The sequence below is a fragment of the Geosmithia morbida genome (assembly GCF_012550715.1).
Source record: "Geosmithia morbida isolate 1262 chromosome Unknown scaffold_2, whole genome shotgun sequence".
Classification (NCBI taxonomy): Eukaryota; Fungi; Ascomycota; class Sordariomycetes; order Hypocreales; family Bionectriaceae; genus Geosmithia; species Geosmithia morbida.
In genome coordinates, this window is record NW_023336189.1 from 930,037 (window position 1) to 948,565 (window position 18,529).

The 18,529-nt window shown below is 55.8% G+C and overlaps 5 protein-coding genes across 5 annotated transcripts; 2 read left to right on the plus strand and 3 right to left on the minus strand.

Moving 5' to 3' along the window:
- Nucleotides 1-145: 145 nt before the first annotated feature.
- GMORB2_3932 (ABC-type multidrug transport system, ATPase and permease component) lies at nucleotides 146-5,148 on the minus strand (the record flags this gene model as incomplete). Its single annotated transcript, XM_035465908.1, has 4 exons — nucleotides 146-718; nucleotides 787-4,017; nucleotides 4,089-4,748; nucleotides 4,834-5,148. 4 exons carry the CDS (start codon nucleotides 5,146-5,148, stop codon nucleotides 146-148), a joined length of 4,779 nt encoding a protein of 1,592 aa, XP_035323745.1.
- A 3,023-nt stretch (nucleotides 5,149-8,171) lies between these two features.
- On the plus strand, nucleotides 8,172-10,631 carry GMORB2_3933 (chromatin assembly factor 1 subunit B; the record flags this gene model as incomplete). Its single annotated transcript, XM_035465909.1, has 4 exons — nucleotides 8,172-8,394; nucleotides 8,482-8,715; nucleotides 8,799-9,906; nucleotides 9,986-10,631. The coding sequence occupies 4 exons, from the start codon at nucleotides 8,172-8,174 to the stop codon at nucleotides 10,629-10,631; spliced, it is 2,211 nt and encodes a 736-aa protein (XP_035323746.1).
- A 487-nt stretch (nucleotides 10,632-11,118) lies between these two features.
- On the minus strand, nucleotides 11,119-12,509 carry GMORB2_3934 (uncharacterized protein; the record flags this gene model as incomplete). Its single annotated transcript, XM_035465910.1, has 2 exons — nucleotides 11,119-11,736; nucleotides 12,003-12,509. 2 exons carry the CDS (start codon nucleotides 12,507-12,509, stop codon nucleotides 11,119-11,121), a joined length of 1,125 nt encoding a protein of 374 aa, XP_035323747.1.
- An 832-nt stretch (nucleotides 12,510-13,341) lies between these two features.
- GMORB2_3935 (uncharacterized protein) lies at nucleotides 13,342-14,689 on the plus strand (the record flags this gene model as incomplete). The annotated part of the gene is made up of 2 exons (XM_035465911.1): nucleotides 13,342-13,879; nucleotides 13,944-14,689. The coding sequence occupies 2 exons, from the start codon at nucleotides 13,342-13,344 to the stop codon at nucleotides 14,687-14,689; spliced, it is 1,284 nt and encodes a 427-aa protein (XP_035323748.1).
- A 421-nt stretch (nucleotides 14,690-15,110) lies between these two features.
- GMORB2_3936 (tRNA-dihydrouridine synthase 3) lies at nucleotides 15,111-17,518 on the minus strand (the record flags this gene model as incomplete). Its single annotated transcript, XM_035465912.1, is given in 3 exon segments — nucleotides 15,111-15,192; nucleotides 15,279-17,250; nucleotides 17,266-17,518. The coding sequence occupies 3 exon segments, from the start codon at nucleotides 17,516-17,518 to the stop codon at nucleotides 15,111-15,113; spliced, it is 2,307 nt and encodes a 768-aa protein (XP_035323749.1).
- Nucleotides 17,519-18,529: the final 1,011 nt, after the last annotated feature.

The following is an 18,529-nucleotide window of genomic DNA, read 5'->3' on the forward strand; positions in this document are numbered from 1 at the left end:
GAAAAAATATTGTTCTTTTTGCCATATTGTCCTCGTAGTTTAAGAAAGCACGTCATATCAAATAATAACATAGATTAGACAGAAGAAGAGAGAGAGAGAGAGAGAGAGCGAGAGCGAGACCCGAGAGAGAATCTGGGAACCCTTTTCAAAAAATCTTTTCCCTCAACTTATCCTTCTCACCACTACTATCACACATATCCCTAAAGATGCTGCCCTCCCTCTCCCACAGCTCGCGCGGCGTTCCACACTCGACCGACTGACCCTCGCTGAGCACAAGGATGCGGTCAAAGTCGGCAATGGTGCTGAGACGGTGCGCGATGACGATGAGCGTGCTGCCCGTAAACTCCTCGCGGATGCTGCGCTGGATGAGCGCGTCGGTCGACATGTCGACGGCCGACGTAGCCTCGTCGAGCACCATGACCCTGGGCAGGGAAACGATGGCCCGCGCCAGGCAGAGGAGCTGCCGCTGCCCCTGGGACAGGTTACCCCCGGACTCGGAGATGGGGCTTGAAAGGTCGCGGAAGATGTTGGTGTTTTGGGGCAACAGGGTCGTCGATGCGGCGGCTGACGAGGAGGGCTCCGTGCTCACCACTGTCGGCGTCGACGAGGCCGAGTCGACGAGGTGCACGCGCGCGAGGGCCTCTCGGAGCTCACTGTCGCTGCGCTCCTCAAAAGGGTCGAGGTTACTGCGGATAGTACCTGAGAAGAGGACTGGATCCTGTATTGTTTATTTTCTCATGTCAGCATAGAGAAGGTCAAGATGGAACAGGAACGTGGACTCCTTACCTGAGGGATGATGGCGAGTCGCGAACGTAGAGCGTGGAGGTCCAGCTTGGAAATGTCCAGTCCGTCAATGATGATGGACCCGGACCTAGCCTCGAGGAAGCGGAACAGGGCCAGGGTGAGCGACGACTTTCCGGCGCCAGTACGACCAACGACGCCAATCCTCTCGCCGTCCTTGACATCGAAACTGATGCCCTTGAGCACGAGCGGCAGGCCGTCGCCGTAGGCGACCTCGAGGTTCTTGACTTCGACGCTGCCAGACGTTGGCCAGGCGGCGGGAGGCTCGACGCCGTCCTGCGCCTCGGTCTCGAGCTCGGCATATTCAATCACACGTTCGGTAGCGTTCATGTCCAGCTCGAGATTGGAGTAGATGCGTATGGCGAGGGACATGCTGAAGGCGAAGTCGAGGGAGAAGGAGAGTATGAACCCCGCTAGGGCAGCGTTGATTCCATGGCTGAGGATGACGACGATGCCAACGATCGTGGTGAATGTGGTGCCTATGATGGCCATGCGGAATCCCAGCCAGCGGCTCGCGTTCAGCATGTATACAGAAACTGAGCCGAACAGGTCGAGGTCCTTGTACATGGTGTCGACGTAGGTCCCAGGCTTCTGGAAGGCCCGCAGCGTCGTGATCCCCGAGAGCGTGGCGTTGAAGAGCTCGAACACGGGAGACTTGGTCGTGCTCTCGAGGCGCTTGAGGGGTCTCGCTCCGTTCAGGTACTTCTTTCCTATAAAGATGGACGTGGCGATGAGGACGATCGATAGCGGCAGGATGTACGGCGATACGAGAGCTCCGGCAATGCAGATGGCGGAGAGGCTAAAGGCTTGCCATGCAACCAGACCCATATCCAGAGCCAGGCGCTGGTCGATGATCTCGAAGTCTGATGTCAGGCGGTTGAGGATACGGCCTACAGGCACCGTGTCCAACCACCGGATGCGAGTCCTCAGAACCGTATGCAGGATGCGGGAAAATAGGACACGCGACCCCTTGAGGCTGATGTAGAAGGACCAGAAGAAACGGGAAGTTCCAACGATTGCGCCAATCACCGAAAGGCCAACATATATACCGAGATAGTACTTGAGATCTCCATTGTCGGACTGGGCAACCACAGGGCTGCTGAAAGCATGGAAAGCGCTCTGCCGCGGCTGTTGGAGGGAAAGGCCGTAGACATAGTCGTGCTCGTCGTACGAGTTGACAACCATGGAACTGTCGCGGTGGCTGCTGGTCCAGACCTTGACCCACCAGGCCCGCGCAAGGTTGAGGGTCTCGAATGCGAGATAGACTGAAAAGCACAAGATCCAGTATGACAAGCCACCGCAAGCTTTCAGGTAGGCAAGGTAGACCCTGCTCTTGACGTTGCCTGTCTGGCGAGTCTCCTCCTGGACATACTTCTTCCCTTGAGCGTCATCCAAGCCGTTGGTTTTGGGGACGGCATTGTCATCATTCGCACTGTCTTGCGTTGATGCCCCGTCGGAGCTCACGGCCATCGACGACTCGCCAATCTCCTGGCTCGGTTCCGCGGTCAGGGGGCTCTCCATCCTTTTGATCTTCTCCAGTGTACCGTCTTCGATGAGCTGTTCCGTTGAGCCTGAGTAGAGCACACCGTCGTCCCCAAGCTCGACGATGAACTTGGCGAGTGGCTGGACCAGTCCGACGTGGTGGGTAACGAGGATGCGAGTTCGGCCCTTGCAGATGTCGCCACCAATGCATTCTTCGAAAATGTGCCTTCCAACGTGCGCGTCGACAGCGCTAAAGATGTCGTCCATGATGAGGATCCCAGCACGGGAGTAAATGGCCCTCGCCAGAGTGATACGCCATTTCTGTCCGCCGCTGAGGTTGACACCGTTGGCGCCTAGTTCCGTCTTGTCGCCCTCTGTGAGGATCTGGAGATCCTTACGAAGGGCGCAGACGGCAAGGACCTTGTTATATCGTGTTTCGTCCATCGGGAGGCCAAACAGTATATTGTCTCGCAGCGAAGCGCTCTCGAGCCAAGGGGTCTGTGCCACGTAGGCAACTGAGCCGGGAAGGATCCAGTTACTAGCATTAGCCTTGTCATCATGACGCTCCAGCGGCGGTACCGTTAGCGGCATCACGACCCTGCCGCCTAGGACATCAGCCTCTCCGATCAGTGCGGAAAGTATCAGGCTCTTCCCGGTACCGGTCTTGCCGGAGACAACGGAGAGCTCTCCAGGAGGGAACAAAAGGTCGAGGCCGCTCAGTGTGAAGCGATCTTCCTCATCCACCTCCTCATCCACAGGCCAGGCGATCGTTGCGTTCTCGAACGCCACGTCGCTCCCTTCGGAGACAGCCTGTTTCATCTCCGGTCCGGAGAGGTAGGTATCGATTCGCCTGATCGATACGAGGGTGTCGAATCCAGTGGTGAGAATCTCCGGCATGGCACCGAGGGCCAGCTCGAGAGACTTGAAGACACTAATACTCACGAATGCGGTAGAAGGCGAAAGTTCACCGTGGATTATGGCGTAAGTGGCGAGGGACGTCGCAGCAAGGAGAATGGGGCTGGCTATCCAGCAGCCAAACAGGCATGTGTCACTCAAGAACATCTTCCATGTTACCTCGAGTTCCTTGTCGCGCATTTCCATGATTCGCTTCTCCCATTGCGGCTCTAGGGCCGCAAACTTGATCTGGCGGATTCCCAGCAAGGCCTCGTTGACGATGGCCAATTTCTCGTCTCGGACCTTCATCACCGCCTCGCTGAATCTAAGGTAGCTCTTGGCAGCAAAGGTGTTGAATGGCAGCGACAGTCCCCAGGCTGTTATGCCAGTCACGAAGGGGATCCAGCCAAGGATTTGGATAAGGAAGGCAGACAGGATTAGGAGTTTTCCAAGACTAGAGATGATGTAGTATTGGATACCGGCGAAGCTGGCAACGTGCCTTGCGTCGACACCGACAAGGTTGACAATAGCCTGGCGGGATTTGAGCACGCTCGAATCTTCATCTGATGCAGATTCATCCTTCTCGTCGTTGGCTTTGTCCTTGATGGCGGTTGATCTGTTGCTTCCATCCCCAGAGTCAGCTCCATGTGCCGCGCTGTTCGAGGCCTCTTGGCTATCTCCTGCCTGGCCACCGGGGATTTTTTCGGTCGTCTTTGGTTTGTCAGCCGACTTCACGTTTTTGCGCCGAAGTGATTTCTCATAGACGAGTGCCGACAGCTGGGCCCTAAGGGGCTGCGCAATCATGGCAGTAGAGTAGTATTGAATCCATCCGTCCATCCACTGATGCGATGGGACAAAATCATTAGCCTTCGTTCCTCACAAGTGTGGTATCTAAGGCTAGGTGCAGCTACCTGTTCGATGAGGCCGAGGAGGCCAAGCGATATGACAAGCACCCAGAGGGTGTAGGGAGGCGAACCTCCCCCACCGCGCTCCTGGAGTATATTGATGAGTTTGCGCATGACCCAGAACGGACCAACACCCAGGATGCACTTGGAGACGGTGACAGTCCACTGGGTAGCGAACCGCCACCTGTAGGCGTACAAGATGGACCAGATGAGTTTCCCCTTGAAGTTGTAGGCTTTCCAGTCGGCCATGACATTTTCGGTTCGAATGGTGTGGTCAGGCTGCGGGATGTCCTTGCTCTCGAGATCGCCCTTCTTGGCGGCCAGGTCAAGAATTGGGCCCGTCCAAGTCCAGGTGAAGCGGTTGAGGAGAGAGGACGTGCGCTGGGGGTCGACCAGCGCATCGCGGAAGAAGACGTGGGGGCGGCGAGGGATGAGGACACTTGCAAACAGGATGACAACCGCCATGGCAATGTTGGTGAGGCGCAGTCCGAGGACCGCATCATTCCGACAGCGGTGCGCTTTGTCTGCGGCCGATACGGTAAAAGCCTGGAGAATAAGGACGGAGAGGAGCACGACGGAGGACATAGATGACCAGAGCCCGAGATCGTGAACACGAACAGGCTCATGGATGGCACTCATACTGACTGACTGGGTCACAATCAGAACCTATATGTGTCGGCCACAGACCACGTTAGCACGTTGCGCAAAACTTGTTTGCTCTTGCTTTCAGATCACACAGATGTGATCATACCCAGGCAGCCGTGGTAAGCCAATTCTCCAGGAATTGATCTCCTCTATCGGCATCAAGAGTTGTCAAGACTGAGATTGCAGCAGAAGTAACAAGACCGAGTAAAGCGGAGGCGAGTACGGTAATCTTGGAGGCCTTATTAGAGAAAGCAGCAATAGCCTCTGGTGTACTCTCTCCATCGCGATCTTCATAGAAGTTATCCTTGGGCGCGCCTTTACGGATTTGATCGACAACAGCTGCGATTGCTGGAATAGACGATAGGGACGTAAGTACCAGCGCGCTCGCAGAAGGCGATAGGAGAAATGGGTTGTAGCCCATGGTGAAGACGCGACTCAGCCCTCAAAGCTCGCAGTGATAGTGAATCTGTTACCGGCGTTTATAAACATAAAGTGGAGGAAAGGAGGAAGACGGAAAGGAAGGAGGAGAAGGAGGAGAAAGAAGGGAATCAAGATGGCTCTCAGGGTAGTATCATGGCGAGAACAACACGAGCAAAAAGTAAGAAACAAACGACGGGATTCTTACTTACCAAAATACAAGTAAGTGCTTGTTGGGAATTATTTGTATTTGAAGCCGTAAAGTACAGTCAGAATGGCGTCATCAAGAAGAGGACGGCCAGCTGGCTATTAACGTGTTACGGATTACGGGAAACTTGCGCAGAACGAAATCTAGAAAGTCGGGTTACAGAGTTGCGTCTCAGTGTAAGCGCAGGAAGAAATATGCAAGGTCAAGGGACTTTTTGATGATAGAGGCAACCGCCCTGATTGCGACGATGTTACGGTGGTGAAGCCCACTCACCTTCTCCGTCACTCCCGGACACTTGACAGTACCCTTGTCAACGGCTGGTTGGCCGATAGGCGTTTCTCTTGTCATCTTGTCAAAAGATCCATATGGGGCTGACCGTTTATTGATTGCAATGACCAGTCGTCAAGTAGTCATCACGGATGTGCTCATCTTGGGGTTCATCCTGGGACCTATGGCGGAGTTTGTACAGTCATCCCGCACTCTGTAGTATTCGCCCCGCAGTAGTTATCACTAGCACTCATCATAGTCACAGTCGAAGTCGTAGTCTAGCTTGTGGCAAGATTCAAAGGGTTCGATTTCCTAGACACGTTCGGCGTATTATGCTCGAACGGGTGGAGAAAATCTGGGGGTGTCAGCAATAGATAGGGTCAAGAGAGTATACCACCTTTCCTGTATGAGTAGGCGGGAATACGTTGAGTCATGGGCCGAGATGTCTAGCGCGACACGTACTCGTACACTCGCACACACATCTTCAATCTCTACCTATAGCTGCACGAGTGTGTTGATACCAGCTCGAATTATGGCATGCGTTTGCGCGGCGGCCGGGTATGCCTTCTTCTGGTTGCCTGGCGTTGTTGGACTCCCCGCGTCTTGGCTAACAAGGGCTCGGGGCCATGGCGAACCGCGGCCATCTGACCCACGGTCAATGTGACACAGCTTCGGCTCTCGCACATGTATATTGTGGGAATCAGCTCGTGTGTGTCGGACCTGGATATTGGTGGTGGGTAGACCGTGATTACGGATGGTAACGTACTAGTGCATGTCGTTTGCTCAGGATGGGGCAGGCATGCACCAGAAGCAACAGAGGCCCTAGAGAGGTGGATCGGGAAGGGGAGGACTCAAGGGAGTGATTGAGTGATGGACTAAGGCTGCCTTGCAACTTACCCATGATATACGAGTATATGGGACCAAGAAGGAATCAGGGAAGAAGACAGGGGAAGAAGATAAGGGGAGAAAGGAAAGGAGAGAGGGGAGGGGAGGGGAGGGGGAGGGGAGATGGTGAGTCTGACCTGGCAATGATACGGCATGCTTGCTATAGCCTATGAATGAGGAAGGCTCGACCTAATCGTACGGCTCCTGCTTGGTGAGACTGTGAGGCAAAGGAAAAAATGGAAGGCCCTGAAGGCATCCGTCTCCGTTCATGCAAAGTGTGCATACGAGTTACGCATGCGAGCAACGCATATGGATGGATAGACGCCTCACTAGTGACTACATGCGTAAGACAGCCGGAGCCCTTGGCCTTGATGGACCTATCCATGACCATGGACCATTGGAGATATTCCACTGTAAGACACGGTGGAAATAACTGCACGGGTGACCACCCGTAATGCTCCCTGGAGGACGCCTCGCATATAATGCAGTAGTACATATTATATTACAGGCAGCTGTAGGCCCCCTGCGCTCAGCGTTGATCCTGACGAGCTGAAGCACATCGCGCCGAACAGCTGCCAACGGCCAACTTCTGGTCATCGAATGGGGACGGACAGCTACCGACTCACATTCAAGGCTCTCGTGTCCTCACACATGAAGTCGCCCGTCGAGTCTCAACGTCCATATAAGCGCTGTGAAGCACTGCGATGGAAGCACTACAGAGCCTTGCAGAGGATCGATGGAATGGAGTGGGGCTCATGCTACGAATACAGGTATAGTGGTGTACTATTACTAAGACACGCTCCCCTAACAAGCCAAGACAGCCAAGTGTTATACTAATACGGCCTGTGCAGGTACAAGTACACGTACAGTTATTGTAATAACAACATTCACCAAGAAGGAAGACAGTGTCCATGATAATGATGAGACTCGTAGTACAAGCACTATGAGTAACTGCTAATACACGATAGATTGCAATGCTGCCACCTCTATCCGTACTCCGTACGAGTGCGGCGGTACTATTATTACTACCACTAGTACGAGTAGTACATGATAATCCAGAGTACCGTAAAACCAGTAATACTCCAGAAAGACAACCGAAAAAGAAGGCCATGGATCGAAGGCGTCAACTTGTAGGAATCCCGTTAATCCTATCAAAATCACTTTCATGCTGTCTGCACTCTGTATCACCCACCCTTTCGCGCTTTCCCTTCTGCAAGCTTCCCTGCATCCTTTCACCCTCGTCGATCCTCCTTCTAGGGCTAAAGAGAACTGCACCTTCCCAACCCAAACCTGTTAGCCTGGTCCCATGGACTGACGACGGTAATATTGAGATTATCACTCTCTTCTTCTGCTCCGTCTCTTCCCCTACTTCAACTTCGACTATTAAACTCTCTAAGCCCGCCCAACATTGTCATTCAGCTCCGTCTCGGAACCTTTTCCAGCTCTGCAAAACTCGACCCTCGCCCGTCGTCACCATCTAGCCCCTTTGTCTCGCCTTGTGTGCCCTTACTGGGGGGCTCAATTCATCCCTGGGTTGAGCGTCTACACGGCCCGCCAAGCGCGCGCCGCGTTTGCCTACTAGCCCGTCATCCCATGCAGCTTCACCACCACCATCACCACCACCACCACCACCACCACCATCACCACTCCAGACTTACCACGACGCCATGAAGGCTACGCCTCTCATCGTCAATTGGCATGATCAAAATGCACCTGTCTACTCGGCGCATTTCGAGCCCGCCGGCAAGGGACGCTTGGCCACTGCCGGTGGTGACAATAACGTCCGTATCTGGAACGTCGACAGTCAGGGTCCTGAGCGCAAGGTCGAATACCTAGCCACCCTCGCCAAACACAACCAGGCTGTCAACGTCGTTCGGTGGGCCCCGCAAGGTATGCTCCTTTACCTCCTTGGGTCATCTGTTCCCATTGTCCCCCGGCATCCCGGCCATGCTGACAAGCCCCTCTTTGCTATCCCAGGTGAACTCTTAGCCTCGGCCGGTGACGACGGCAACGTGATCCTCTGGGTCCCAAGCGACACCCCCCCCAACACTTTTGGTTCCGACTCCCTCGACGACAAGGAATCATGGCGCGCTAAGCACATGTGCCGGTCGAGTGGCGCCGAGATATACGACTTGGCATGGTCTCCCGACTCGATGCACTTCATCATCGGCAGCATGGACAACATTGCCCGCATATACAATGCCAACTCGGGTAAGCAGACCCCTTCTAGCAGATCCTTTCTCGTCGTGTGTGACGCTTGCCGATTCACGCGTTTGCTGACTGTCACCGTGCAGGAACGCTCGTCCGTCAGATTGCCGAGCATAGCCATTACGTCCAGGGCGTGTGCTGGGATCCCCTCAACGAGTACATTGCTACGCAGTCTTCCGACCGGTCGGTGCACATCTACTCCCTCAAGACCAAGGACGGAAGTTATACACTGGGCTCCGATGACAAGACGCCAAAGCTCGCCAGCCATGTCAAGGCCGACCTGCCCCCCCGGCGCATCTCGTCGAGCAGCCCGGTGCCGCCCGACTTTGGTCACCGGGCTCAGCTCTCGGCCGTTGACTCTGCTGCGTCGATCGGCTCGCCTGCTCCCTCTGCCCCGGGGACGCCTACTTCGGCCGCGCTGCCCATGAACCCCCCAAGCGTTGTTAGCCACAGCCGCCGTTCGTCCTTCTCGTCGTCGCGCCGATCAGTCTCCCCAGCTCCGTCGATGCCGCTGCCTGCCGTCATGCCCATGGAGGCCTCCCCCAAGCCCTCTGTCACGTCTGCCACCATGGGAACGGGTATGAAGAATGCCGCCCTGTACGCGAATGAGACTCTCACCTCTTTCTTCCGCCGCCTCACCTTCACGCCGGATGGTAGTCTGCTTCTCACGCCCTCCGGTCAGTACCAGAACCAGCAGCAGACAGACAAGGACTCGAAGCCCACCACCGAAGTCATCAACACTGTCTACATCTACACTCGAGGCGGCATCAACAAGCCTCCGGTGGCGCATCTACCGGGCCACAAGAAGCCCTCGGTAGTGGTCAAGTGCTCGCCTGTAATCTACACGCTGCGCCAGAACCCGCCAGCCACCAAGCACATCGCCATTGATACGTCATCCTCCGACGAGCTGATGCCCCTGTTACCCGAGCCTCTTTCGGCACCGTCGCCCGGAGCTCCTGGCATGGAGCCCCCGCCCCCTCCGACAATATCTGCAACGCCCGACGCCAGGGGAGCGGGAGCGATGGATGCAGTCTCAGCCAACCCTAACGGACCAAGGCCCGCCTTCTCTCTCAACTACCGCATCATATATGCAGTGGCAACGCAGGATTCGGTCCTGTTGTATGACACGCAGCAGAAGACGCCCATCTGTGTCGTGAGCAACCTGCACTGTGCAACATTCACCGACCTGGCATGGTACGTAAACCCAATTAATTCCGCTCAACATACGTCAGAAGCGATATCGCTCTTACTGACAAGCCTTCACCCGCTACAGGTCGAGTGACGGTCTCACACTCATGGTGTCGTCCTCTGATGGCTTCTGCTCAAGTCTATCATTCGCACCCGGGGAGCTGGGAGAAGTGTTCAAGGGCGAGATCGGTCCCCCCAAGTCAGCCGCCACAGGCGTATCGTCAACCCACAACACCCCAGCTGCCACACCTTTCCCGCAATTCGCACCCCCGTCACCGTATAGATCCAACTCGGCCAGCGGCCAGCAGCGGACCTCGGCAGGGGCCGGCAGCAGCTTCACTGCCCCCTCGCCGCCGCCGGTATCTGCAGCGTACTCCGCTTCTTCTGCCGCCGCCGCTGCGGTTGTCACTCCGCAACGACCGCACTCGCCTGCACGGTCCAACTCGACGTCATCCATTGCCACGCAGTCTTCTGTCGTGCCCGCAGGTGGCGTCAAGAGTAACCCTACCCTCGTGGGCGGTAGCGTACCCGGTATCGCGGCCGCTAACTCGGGCAAGGTCACGGGCGTTCCTATAACGACACCGCCGGAGACACCCGGGAGCAACGGCGCGTCGGGAGTCACCAGCACTGCCGGTACCAAGAGGGATGCCAGCGAGAGTGAGAAGGAGGAGATCAAGGAGCCCAAGAAGCGACGTATCGCGCCGACTCCGGTTGGTCAGTCAGATGCCTGAGTTCTGTTCTCACTCTCACTTTTCTCTGAATCACTACTTGTTGGTTAGCGACCCGGTTCTCGCTTTTGATATCGTTCTTCTCTCGTCATAATGAGGCTTGGCTACGGCAGAGCAGCTGTTCAAACCGTGCTCCGTACCTAAGTCGGACAAGGTGTACCAGGATATGGAACGGCGTTTATTCTTTTCCTCTCTTTCTATCAGTTTGTTTCGGATCAAGGTGTACAGGTGTAGCAACGGAGTCGGGCTTTTTGCTTTTTTTTCTTACTGATCAGTCCCCAAGATACGAAAGGACAGAATGCAGGATTGCTTCTGCTGAATACTGCTTCTTTTTTCTCAAGAGACACATGTTGCCTTCTTTCGTCACCATATCTTTTTTGTTTGATTCCTGCCAGGTGACACATCGCTTAGCTGTATAGTAGGTGTGGAAACAAATATGAAACAAAGAACAAGGCTGTCGTGATATCATTCGTATGCTGTGCAGCAGACATCATGACAATATCGGTTTCCAACCTCTTCGTCTAATAAAGCCCACGACTCCCTCGTCGAAGAGGACATTCTCACCCTTCCTGGCCGTCACGACGCTACGCTCGTGGTCTGCCCCGCGGACGTAAAAGGGGTATGTAAGGCGTTCGCCGTGCGCATCCTCATGCCCATGTCCGTCGGACGCTGTCGCGTCCCCGGACCGGCGCCTCCAGACTTTATCCCTGCCCTCTATGAGACCACAGGCCACTCTGTCGAGACTGAGATACCACTTCCGCTGGTGGACACTACCGATGGTGTTGGTCGCGCCGGGGTAAGCATTTGTCTGACGTACTTCTTGGTCCTCCAATTCGCGCATCTCACGTTCCATAGCAGACAAGGCCTCGTTGTTTCCATGGCTATTGGGAACAATAGCTCCATCTTCTTCTGCTCCATTCTCGTTGTCGCTTGTTTCCTCGGGTGAGGTGGGTTTTCCGCGCCGCCGTGCAGCTGGACGACGGGACCGGCCTGCAGCATCTTCCTTCTTGGTCAAACGGAGGTTGAGGACGTAGGGATCTGGCAGGCGAGAACCGTGGAGACGGACACGGATCTTGCGCTGCTGAAAGGCCTCGTGTAGAAGAGTTTGCTGGGACGCGGTACGGGGTGGGGAGGAAGAGGAGGAGGAGTGATCGTTGTCTGATGATGGGTCAATGGGCGGAGTCTGGGCAGGGAGAATGGAGTATGTCCCTGCGTCCCAGATTAAGAGGGAACCTGTTGTTTCTGAAGCCGTTTCAATGATGTGGTTCTTTCAGGTTGGGTGTCAGTGATCATGGGATCATGTGAGGACACGGTGAGTGAATGAACAAGAGCAACAGGGAAGGAAGAAGTCGAGGAAGAAATTGAGAAACATACCCATAGACAGTGGATTCGCGTCTCGGTTGCATTGCGATTCAGCCGACTACTATTGGGATCACCGGGTAGTCCATACATGACGGCCCAGCTCACGCTACTGGATGGGTTGATCTGCAGACGGAGGTCGTAGTGTGTCCCTGCGACGGGGTGGTCGTGCTGGTGGATGACGAAGTGGGCGCCCTGGGGGCTGTTGATGCACGATCTGTAGAGGTCCACGCAGGACTGGACGGGCAGTAAGATGGGTGCCGAGGGTAGGGTATGGCGTTTGAGAACGTTGCTGAACAGAGATGGGTGGTCTGTTATAGAGGAGTGGCCTGCCTCGATGGCTGCTGTTGTCGGGTTGTCGTCGTTGTCGTGGTCCTCGGACGCCTCATCATCATCGTCAGCATCACCATCTTGATGATCTAGCTTATTGGTGGCAGGTGGCGAGATGGTCCAGTTGAGGTTGCGTTTCTTGATGAAGGGATTGGCGACGAGATCAGGACTGAGTGGTCGTTTTTCATTCATAGTCAAAACAGATAATCTGACATGGCGCGTCGGGTTTAAGAAGAACAAGTAAGGACGAGGAAGGGTGGTTGCTAGATGTATTTACACGTTTGTATTGACGTCTATATACGGACCAAGACTCTTGGGCATGATACTCTCGGGTAGCTTACTGGGCGGCGGGTGGTGACGGAGGCCATCAGCATCACCACTCTCTGTACTAATGAATGGGAGTAAATCTGTAATCTGTAATCTGTAATCTGTACAGATCTGTACACTGATTGGCATATCCTAAAATTACATAATCACCATCACAGGCCCTTCCACCGTCGGATTTTGTCGCCGAGAACCGAGGCAAAGAACGAAACAGCAGACACACGGCAGGAGAGAGCCAAGACCTGGTTCCGCCATCGTTCTCTCCTTCCCTCCACGTTGGAAAGGGAGTTAGGAAACTCTTAAGGGCACACCAACAGAGGTATACCAACCTACCAAGGGCCCCGCAAAACCTCCCTCCCCCGGTAATAATTGGACGATTCGGTCGCCACCCAAATCTGCATCCCATCAACCATATTCTATCTATCTCTGCCCATCACGATTTCTCCGCACACACACACACACACACACACACACACACACTCATTCACCCCGCCTACTCTCAACCACCGATCTGCGGATCAAATAGAATCACGAATCGTTTACATCCTGAAACAGCTCTTTTCGTCCCAAGGGTTCGATATCCGACGTCATACAACACGGTTTCATCCCTTCCCAAACGCCGACAGCGGCGGCGGCGACGCTGCCATAGTTAGGGGCCGCGATTCTCCATATACACCCACAGATCTAAAATATCACCGTCATGGCCTCGCCTCCTAAGCCCTGGGAGAGGGCTGGCGCCGGTGCGGCGACTGCCACGGCCACACCCGTCGCGTCGACGACCACCGCGACACCCTCGACTACCGCCACATCCTCTGCTGCACCACCCGTGCCTGAGAAACCGTCGTCCCTCGCCTCGGCAGCCAACCAGAACACCTCAAACTACAGCCGCATGGGGGGCTCGCCCATGGGGGCGTCGCCGTACGGCGGCGGATACGGCGGCGCGTACGGTGGCAGCGCGTACTCGTCCCCCTACTCGAGCCCGTATTCGCGCTTCGGAAACGGCATGATGGGCGGTGGGATGTACGGAGGAGGCATGTACGGCGGTGGCATGATGGGTGGCGGCATGTATGGTGGTATGCCGGGGGGCATGATGGGCAACGACCCCAACAGCCTGACCAACCGCTTCAGCAACAGCACTGCCGCCACTTTCCAGATGCTCGAGGGGATCGTCGCTACGTTTGGCGGTTTCTCTCAGATGTTGGAGAGCACGTACATGGCTACGCACTCGAGCTTCTTTGGTAAGTCTTCTCCCTTCCTCTCCTTCTTTTCTTCTGAAGGCCAAATGCCAACACCCCCCACCAGCCATGGTCTCGGTAGCAGAGCAATTCAGCAACCTCCGCGACACGCTGGGTTCGCTCCTGGGCATCTTCACCCTGATGCGCTGGATACGCACCCTGGTAGCCAAGATCACCGGCCGCCCCCCACCAGCCGACGCCATGGCCCTAACCCCCGCAGCCTTTGCCCGCTTCGAGGGTCGTGGCAGCTCAGCTGCCGGTGCCGGCCCCCCGCGTGCCAGCCGCAAGCCCCTCTTCTTCTTCATCCTCGCGGCCTTTGGCCTCCCCTACCTCATGTCCAAGGCGATCAAGTCCCTCGCCGCGTCGCATGAGGAAGAGGAGAAGCGCCTCCAGCAGCAGCAGATGGCTATGCAGCAGCAGCAGCAGCAGACGCTCGACCCGTCCAAGCTCGAGTTCTGCCGTCTGCTGTACGACTTCATCCCCCAGCCCAACACGGGCGTCGAGCTCGAGGCCCGCAAGGGTGACCTCGTCGCCGTCCTCAGCAAGAACGACCCCTTGGGCAACCCTAGCGACTGGTGGCAGTGCCGCTCGCGTGACGGGCGCCAGGGCTACCTCCCCTCAACGTACCTCGAGGTTCTCAGGCGTCCCGGCGGTGTCGGTGCCAAGGCTGACGTCAAGGCCATCAAAGCCACACCTGCTAGCGAGAGCAGCCGTGCAAACTCGCTTACCAGTGCAAGCGAGGCTTCTGACCCGAAGAAGGAGTTGGTTCATGCTACTGTTGACGGCATGCAGAGGAGCCACTTTTATTCTTGAGTCTGTGGGAAGCGGACACCTTAATTGATAACCACCTGTTCTCTTATCCTTTTGGCTCCTTTCCTTTTTCCTTTGCTTCCTCTCCAACATTCTCATTCCTGAGTTTGTTTTCTTGGACTGGTTTAAAAAAGATTACCTATCTTATATATCTTTCACATGGTTATCCTGCTCTAGCGGTTGTTGTTTTCTCTTTCATGTCATCCATTCATGCCATCCATTATTACCTATTATAACCGTATTTTTTCTCGGAGGGGGGGGGAAGGGGCGCGCGTGTATCAAACATTTTGCACGAGAAGATCAAAAACAAAACGGTGTTCTTTTATCATCTATCTAAATTCCACTTTTTTCCCCTACTTTTCGCCTTGTAGCTGTTTGATTGTGTGCGAGTGAATGAAGTACTACAGTGAAACGCAGAAACAAATCAACCCTCAGTTTCATAAGCATTAGACTTGTGCTTAGGCTGGAACTTGAAACCCGGATGGACGGGACCGAGGAACATTTCGCTTTATTGTTGTTGTTGTTGTTAGCCCGATTGATTGACATGGCAGAAGTAGGAAGGAGAAACGGGAAGAGGGGAAGATGGACATACGAAATCTTGATCCAGTCGAGATAATTATCCGAAGCCAGCAACGTCTCGAGGTCATTCCTTCCCCTATAGGCGGGCGGCCTATCGTTCAGGTTGGGAGGTAGATGCTCGAGCAGGCCGACGGGTATGTACCTGTGGGAGAAGCTGAGCCACTCGAGGAGGAAGCGACGGGTGAAGCCTATCCCCAGCTCGTCGGAGCCCCATGCCTCGAGGCCGTAGCGGACAAACTTCTCGATGTAGGTCAGGCGTTCCGAGGCGGACTTGTCCAGGTATTGGCCCTTTTCAATCTCTTCAAAGAGCCAGGGCTTGATGAGGGCGCCACGGCCGACCATGACGCTGTCGACGCGGGCCTCGTCGATGTGGTTCTGGTAGTCGACGTGGGAGTAGCAGTCACCGTTGCCGATGAAGAAGAGGCGCCCCGCGCTTGGCTGCGTTCTCGGGTCAGGCTCGGCGGCCGTGTCTGTCAGCCGGGCCAGCTCCTCGTTGTACGTCTTGACCAGGGCTGCACTCTCGGCTATGAAGCCCCAGTCTGCGCGCTTGGTGTAACGCTGCTCGCGGCTGCGGCCGTGCAGCGTGATGGCCGCGCAGCCCGGCGCGCCCAGACGCTCGCGGTGCTCGCGTCCGCCAAAGGCGAGCTTGTTCATCACCTGCCATGCCGTGGGGCGGTTCTGGCGGACTCCTGTGCGGATCTTGGCCGTCACCGGCACCTCGCCCGATACGGCGTTCATGCCGCGGATCATGCGCTCAAGCTTGCCGTGCGAGTCGAGGAGGGCGGAACCGCCGCCGGACTTGTACACCATGTCGATCGGGCAGCCGCAGTTGAGGTCGATGAGTCGCAGTTGCGGGCAGAAGCGGCTCAGCGCGTCGGCCGCCTTGACCGCCACCCACGGCTGGCTGGCCGAGATCTGCGCGCCGAAGCGGATGTCTCGCGCGTGGTCGTACCCGCCGTTGTCGAAGACGGGAACGGTGCTGTTGCCGTTGCCGGTGGTGGGCGGCGAGACGCGCGGGGGTTGCAGCTCCGTCTCATGAGCCTTCATGAGGGCCCAGTCGGCGTTTGTGCCTTGCAGCAGGGGTAGGCCCAGAGCCATCTCCGAGTACGTCAGCTGGGCGCCCAGCTCGACGCAGAGCCGACGGAAGGGCAGGTTGCCCTGAGTGGTAAGGGGCGCCAGCACGGGGGTCTCGGGCCCAAAGTACAGGCGTCTCTTCTCTGACGCCTTGAAGGGCGGGTCGACGAACTGGGCGCGCATCTCCTCCATACTCTCCTCCTTGGTCTGGTCCTTCTGGCGGTGGTTGTTGAAGTTGTCGCTCATCTGGGCCTCCTTGTTGAGCCATTTGATGTAGCTGTCGGCCTTGGAGAAGTCGGTCCGCTTGCGGTTCAGTTCAATCTTGACGCTCATGGGGACGACGTTGCCCACATCGGGGCGGGACTCGCCGCCGTCGTCTTGGCCATCCTCGCTTCGGCCTTGTAGCACGAGCTCCTTGCGTCCGTCTTCGCGCTCCACCTCTTGCATGTGGCTCCTGACGAAGCGGCACTTCCAGCCCGAGCGGCACTCGCCGTACTTCTCAAAAACAGGGCATTTGCCGCCAAAAGTCTCGACGTCGTCGCGACGGCCCTCGTCCAGGTACTTGCGGAGATCGTGCAGGAGACGGCACTTGTCGCCGTAGCGGCACTCCTTGGGCGAGAATTCAGGGGAATACGCGCGGCTGTTGCACAGGCGGAGGTCGTCATCGAAGCGACCAAAGCTGCGCTCCGTGTTCTGGCCCTTTTGCTTCTTCCTCTTGCCCTTCTGGGGCTTGGAGCCGTCAGCGTCCTTGGCGTCCCTGGCGTCGCCACCGAGCTGCTCTGATCGGCCTTCGGCAGCATCGTCATCTGCCACCTGCCGCTGCGACGCCATCTCGACGAGGAACCTGGAGCGTATTAGCAGAGGTTCTCTCTCATTCTCCGTCCCGTTCCACTTCTCCTCGTTGCTGATCTCTCAATGTGACCAACGTTGTGATTCGTACTCTTTCTTGATCGGTGCCAATCCCTTCCTCGTGTCATTCTGACGTTGGCCGTCCTCGTTATCGGCCTCTTGTTTTGTAGGTGAGGCATCATCTTTCTTTTTATTCCGAGAGTCTCCAGACGCAGGGGCGTGATGAGTGCTGTCCAGCTTAACACGCTTCGCAGCAGGCCCGTCATCCGTCACGACGGGCTCAGCAGGCGTCGATACCGGGGCCTTGGCGGCGTCAGAGTTTTCTGCCATGGCTCTGATAGTGAAAGGCAGGCTCTTATGGTACGAGTGCCAATGGATTTTTCACGCACAAAGGTGCTATAGCAGTCCGGTGATGACGAGGTGAATACGGCCGCCGTGCAGAATGATGAACAGACGAAAGAGATCAATCGCGGCTTAGAGCTCTCAACCGCGATCTCGGTGTGTGCAGTCGGATGAGCGAGTGTCGCGTGTCGTTGTGATTGACGTACCGTAGTCAAGGCGGGCCAGCCGCGAAGTGTTCTGGGCAGGGTCTGCCCTCTAGTGCACAATCGACTCTCCATATTTTATTTTGTATGCCTCCTTGTGCTCCAGCCGCAATCCATGAAGAAGGACGAGGAATTGATATATTGACAGACTCGTAGGCGCAGTATATGTACACAGAAATATCGTGTGGTTTAATTGAAAAGACCGTTTCAGTCTATAACCTTCCATGCTTCCTCATTATTCCTGGCGTTTCCTTTATGAATAATGACTACGAGTCGTTCCTTCCCTTTTTTCACTGAGAAAAAAGATCGGCAACGGGAAGGAAGCATGCGCGCGTACCTACCACGAATCACACTGTCACATTATTACTCACTAATCTGCAGTGGCACTGTACTTCTAGTACCTGTACGCTATGTTTGCATGTTTGCAGCTGTTACGTACTTTAATGGTTGGGTCTGAGTTCAACATCATCACCACCGAGCATTACTATTCTATGTACTCGTACGAGTACGTGATCGTGTCAGCGGCGGCAGTGGGATACGACTGATTCTGACTGTGACATTGACGGGCTAGACACAGCCCCGGACAATGCAGAATGGCATATATCATGAAACGTTGCCTGTCGTGGAGGGCGCCCTTGGTGCTATGCGGACAGAGCGGCTGGCAGAAGCTGCCCCGTTGTAACGCTGGCCGAGAGGTGAGCTGGGATTACAGGGACATGTCTGCCCCCGCATCCAGCGTGGGAATATTGCAATGTAAGACGGTAACATATTACAGAGACACTCGTGCCCTGCTGAT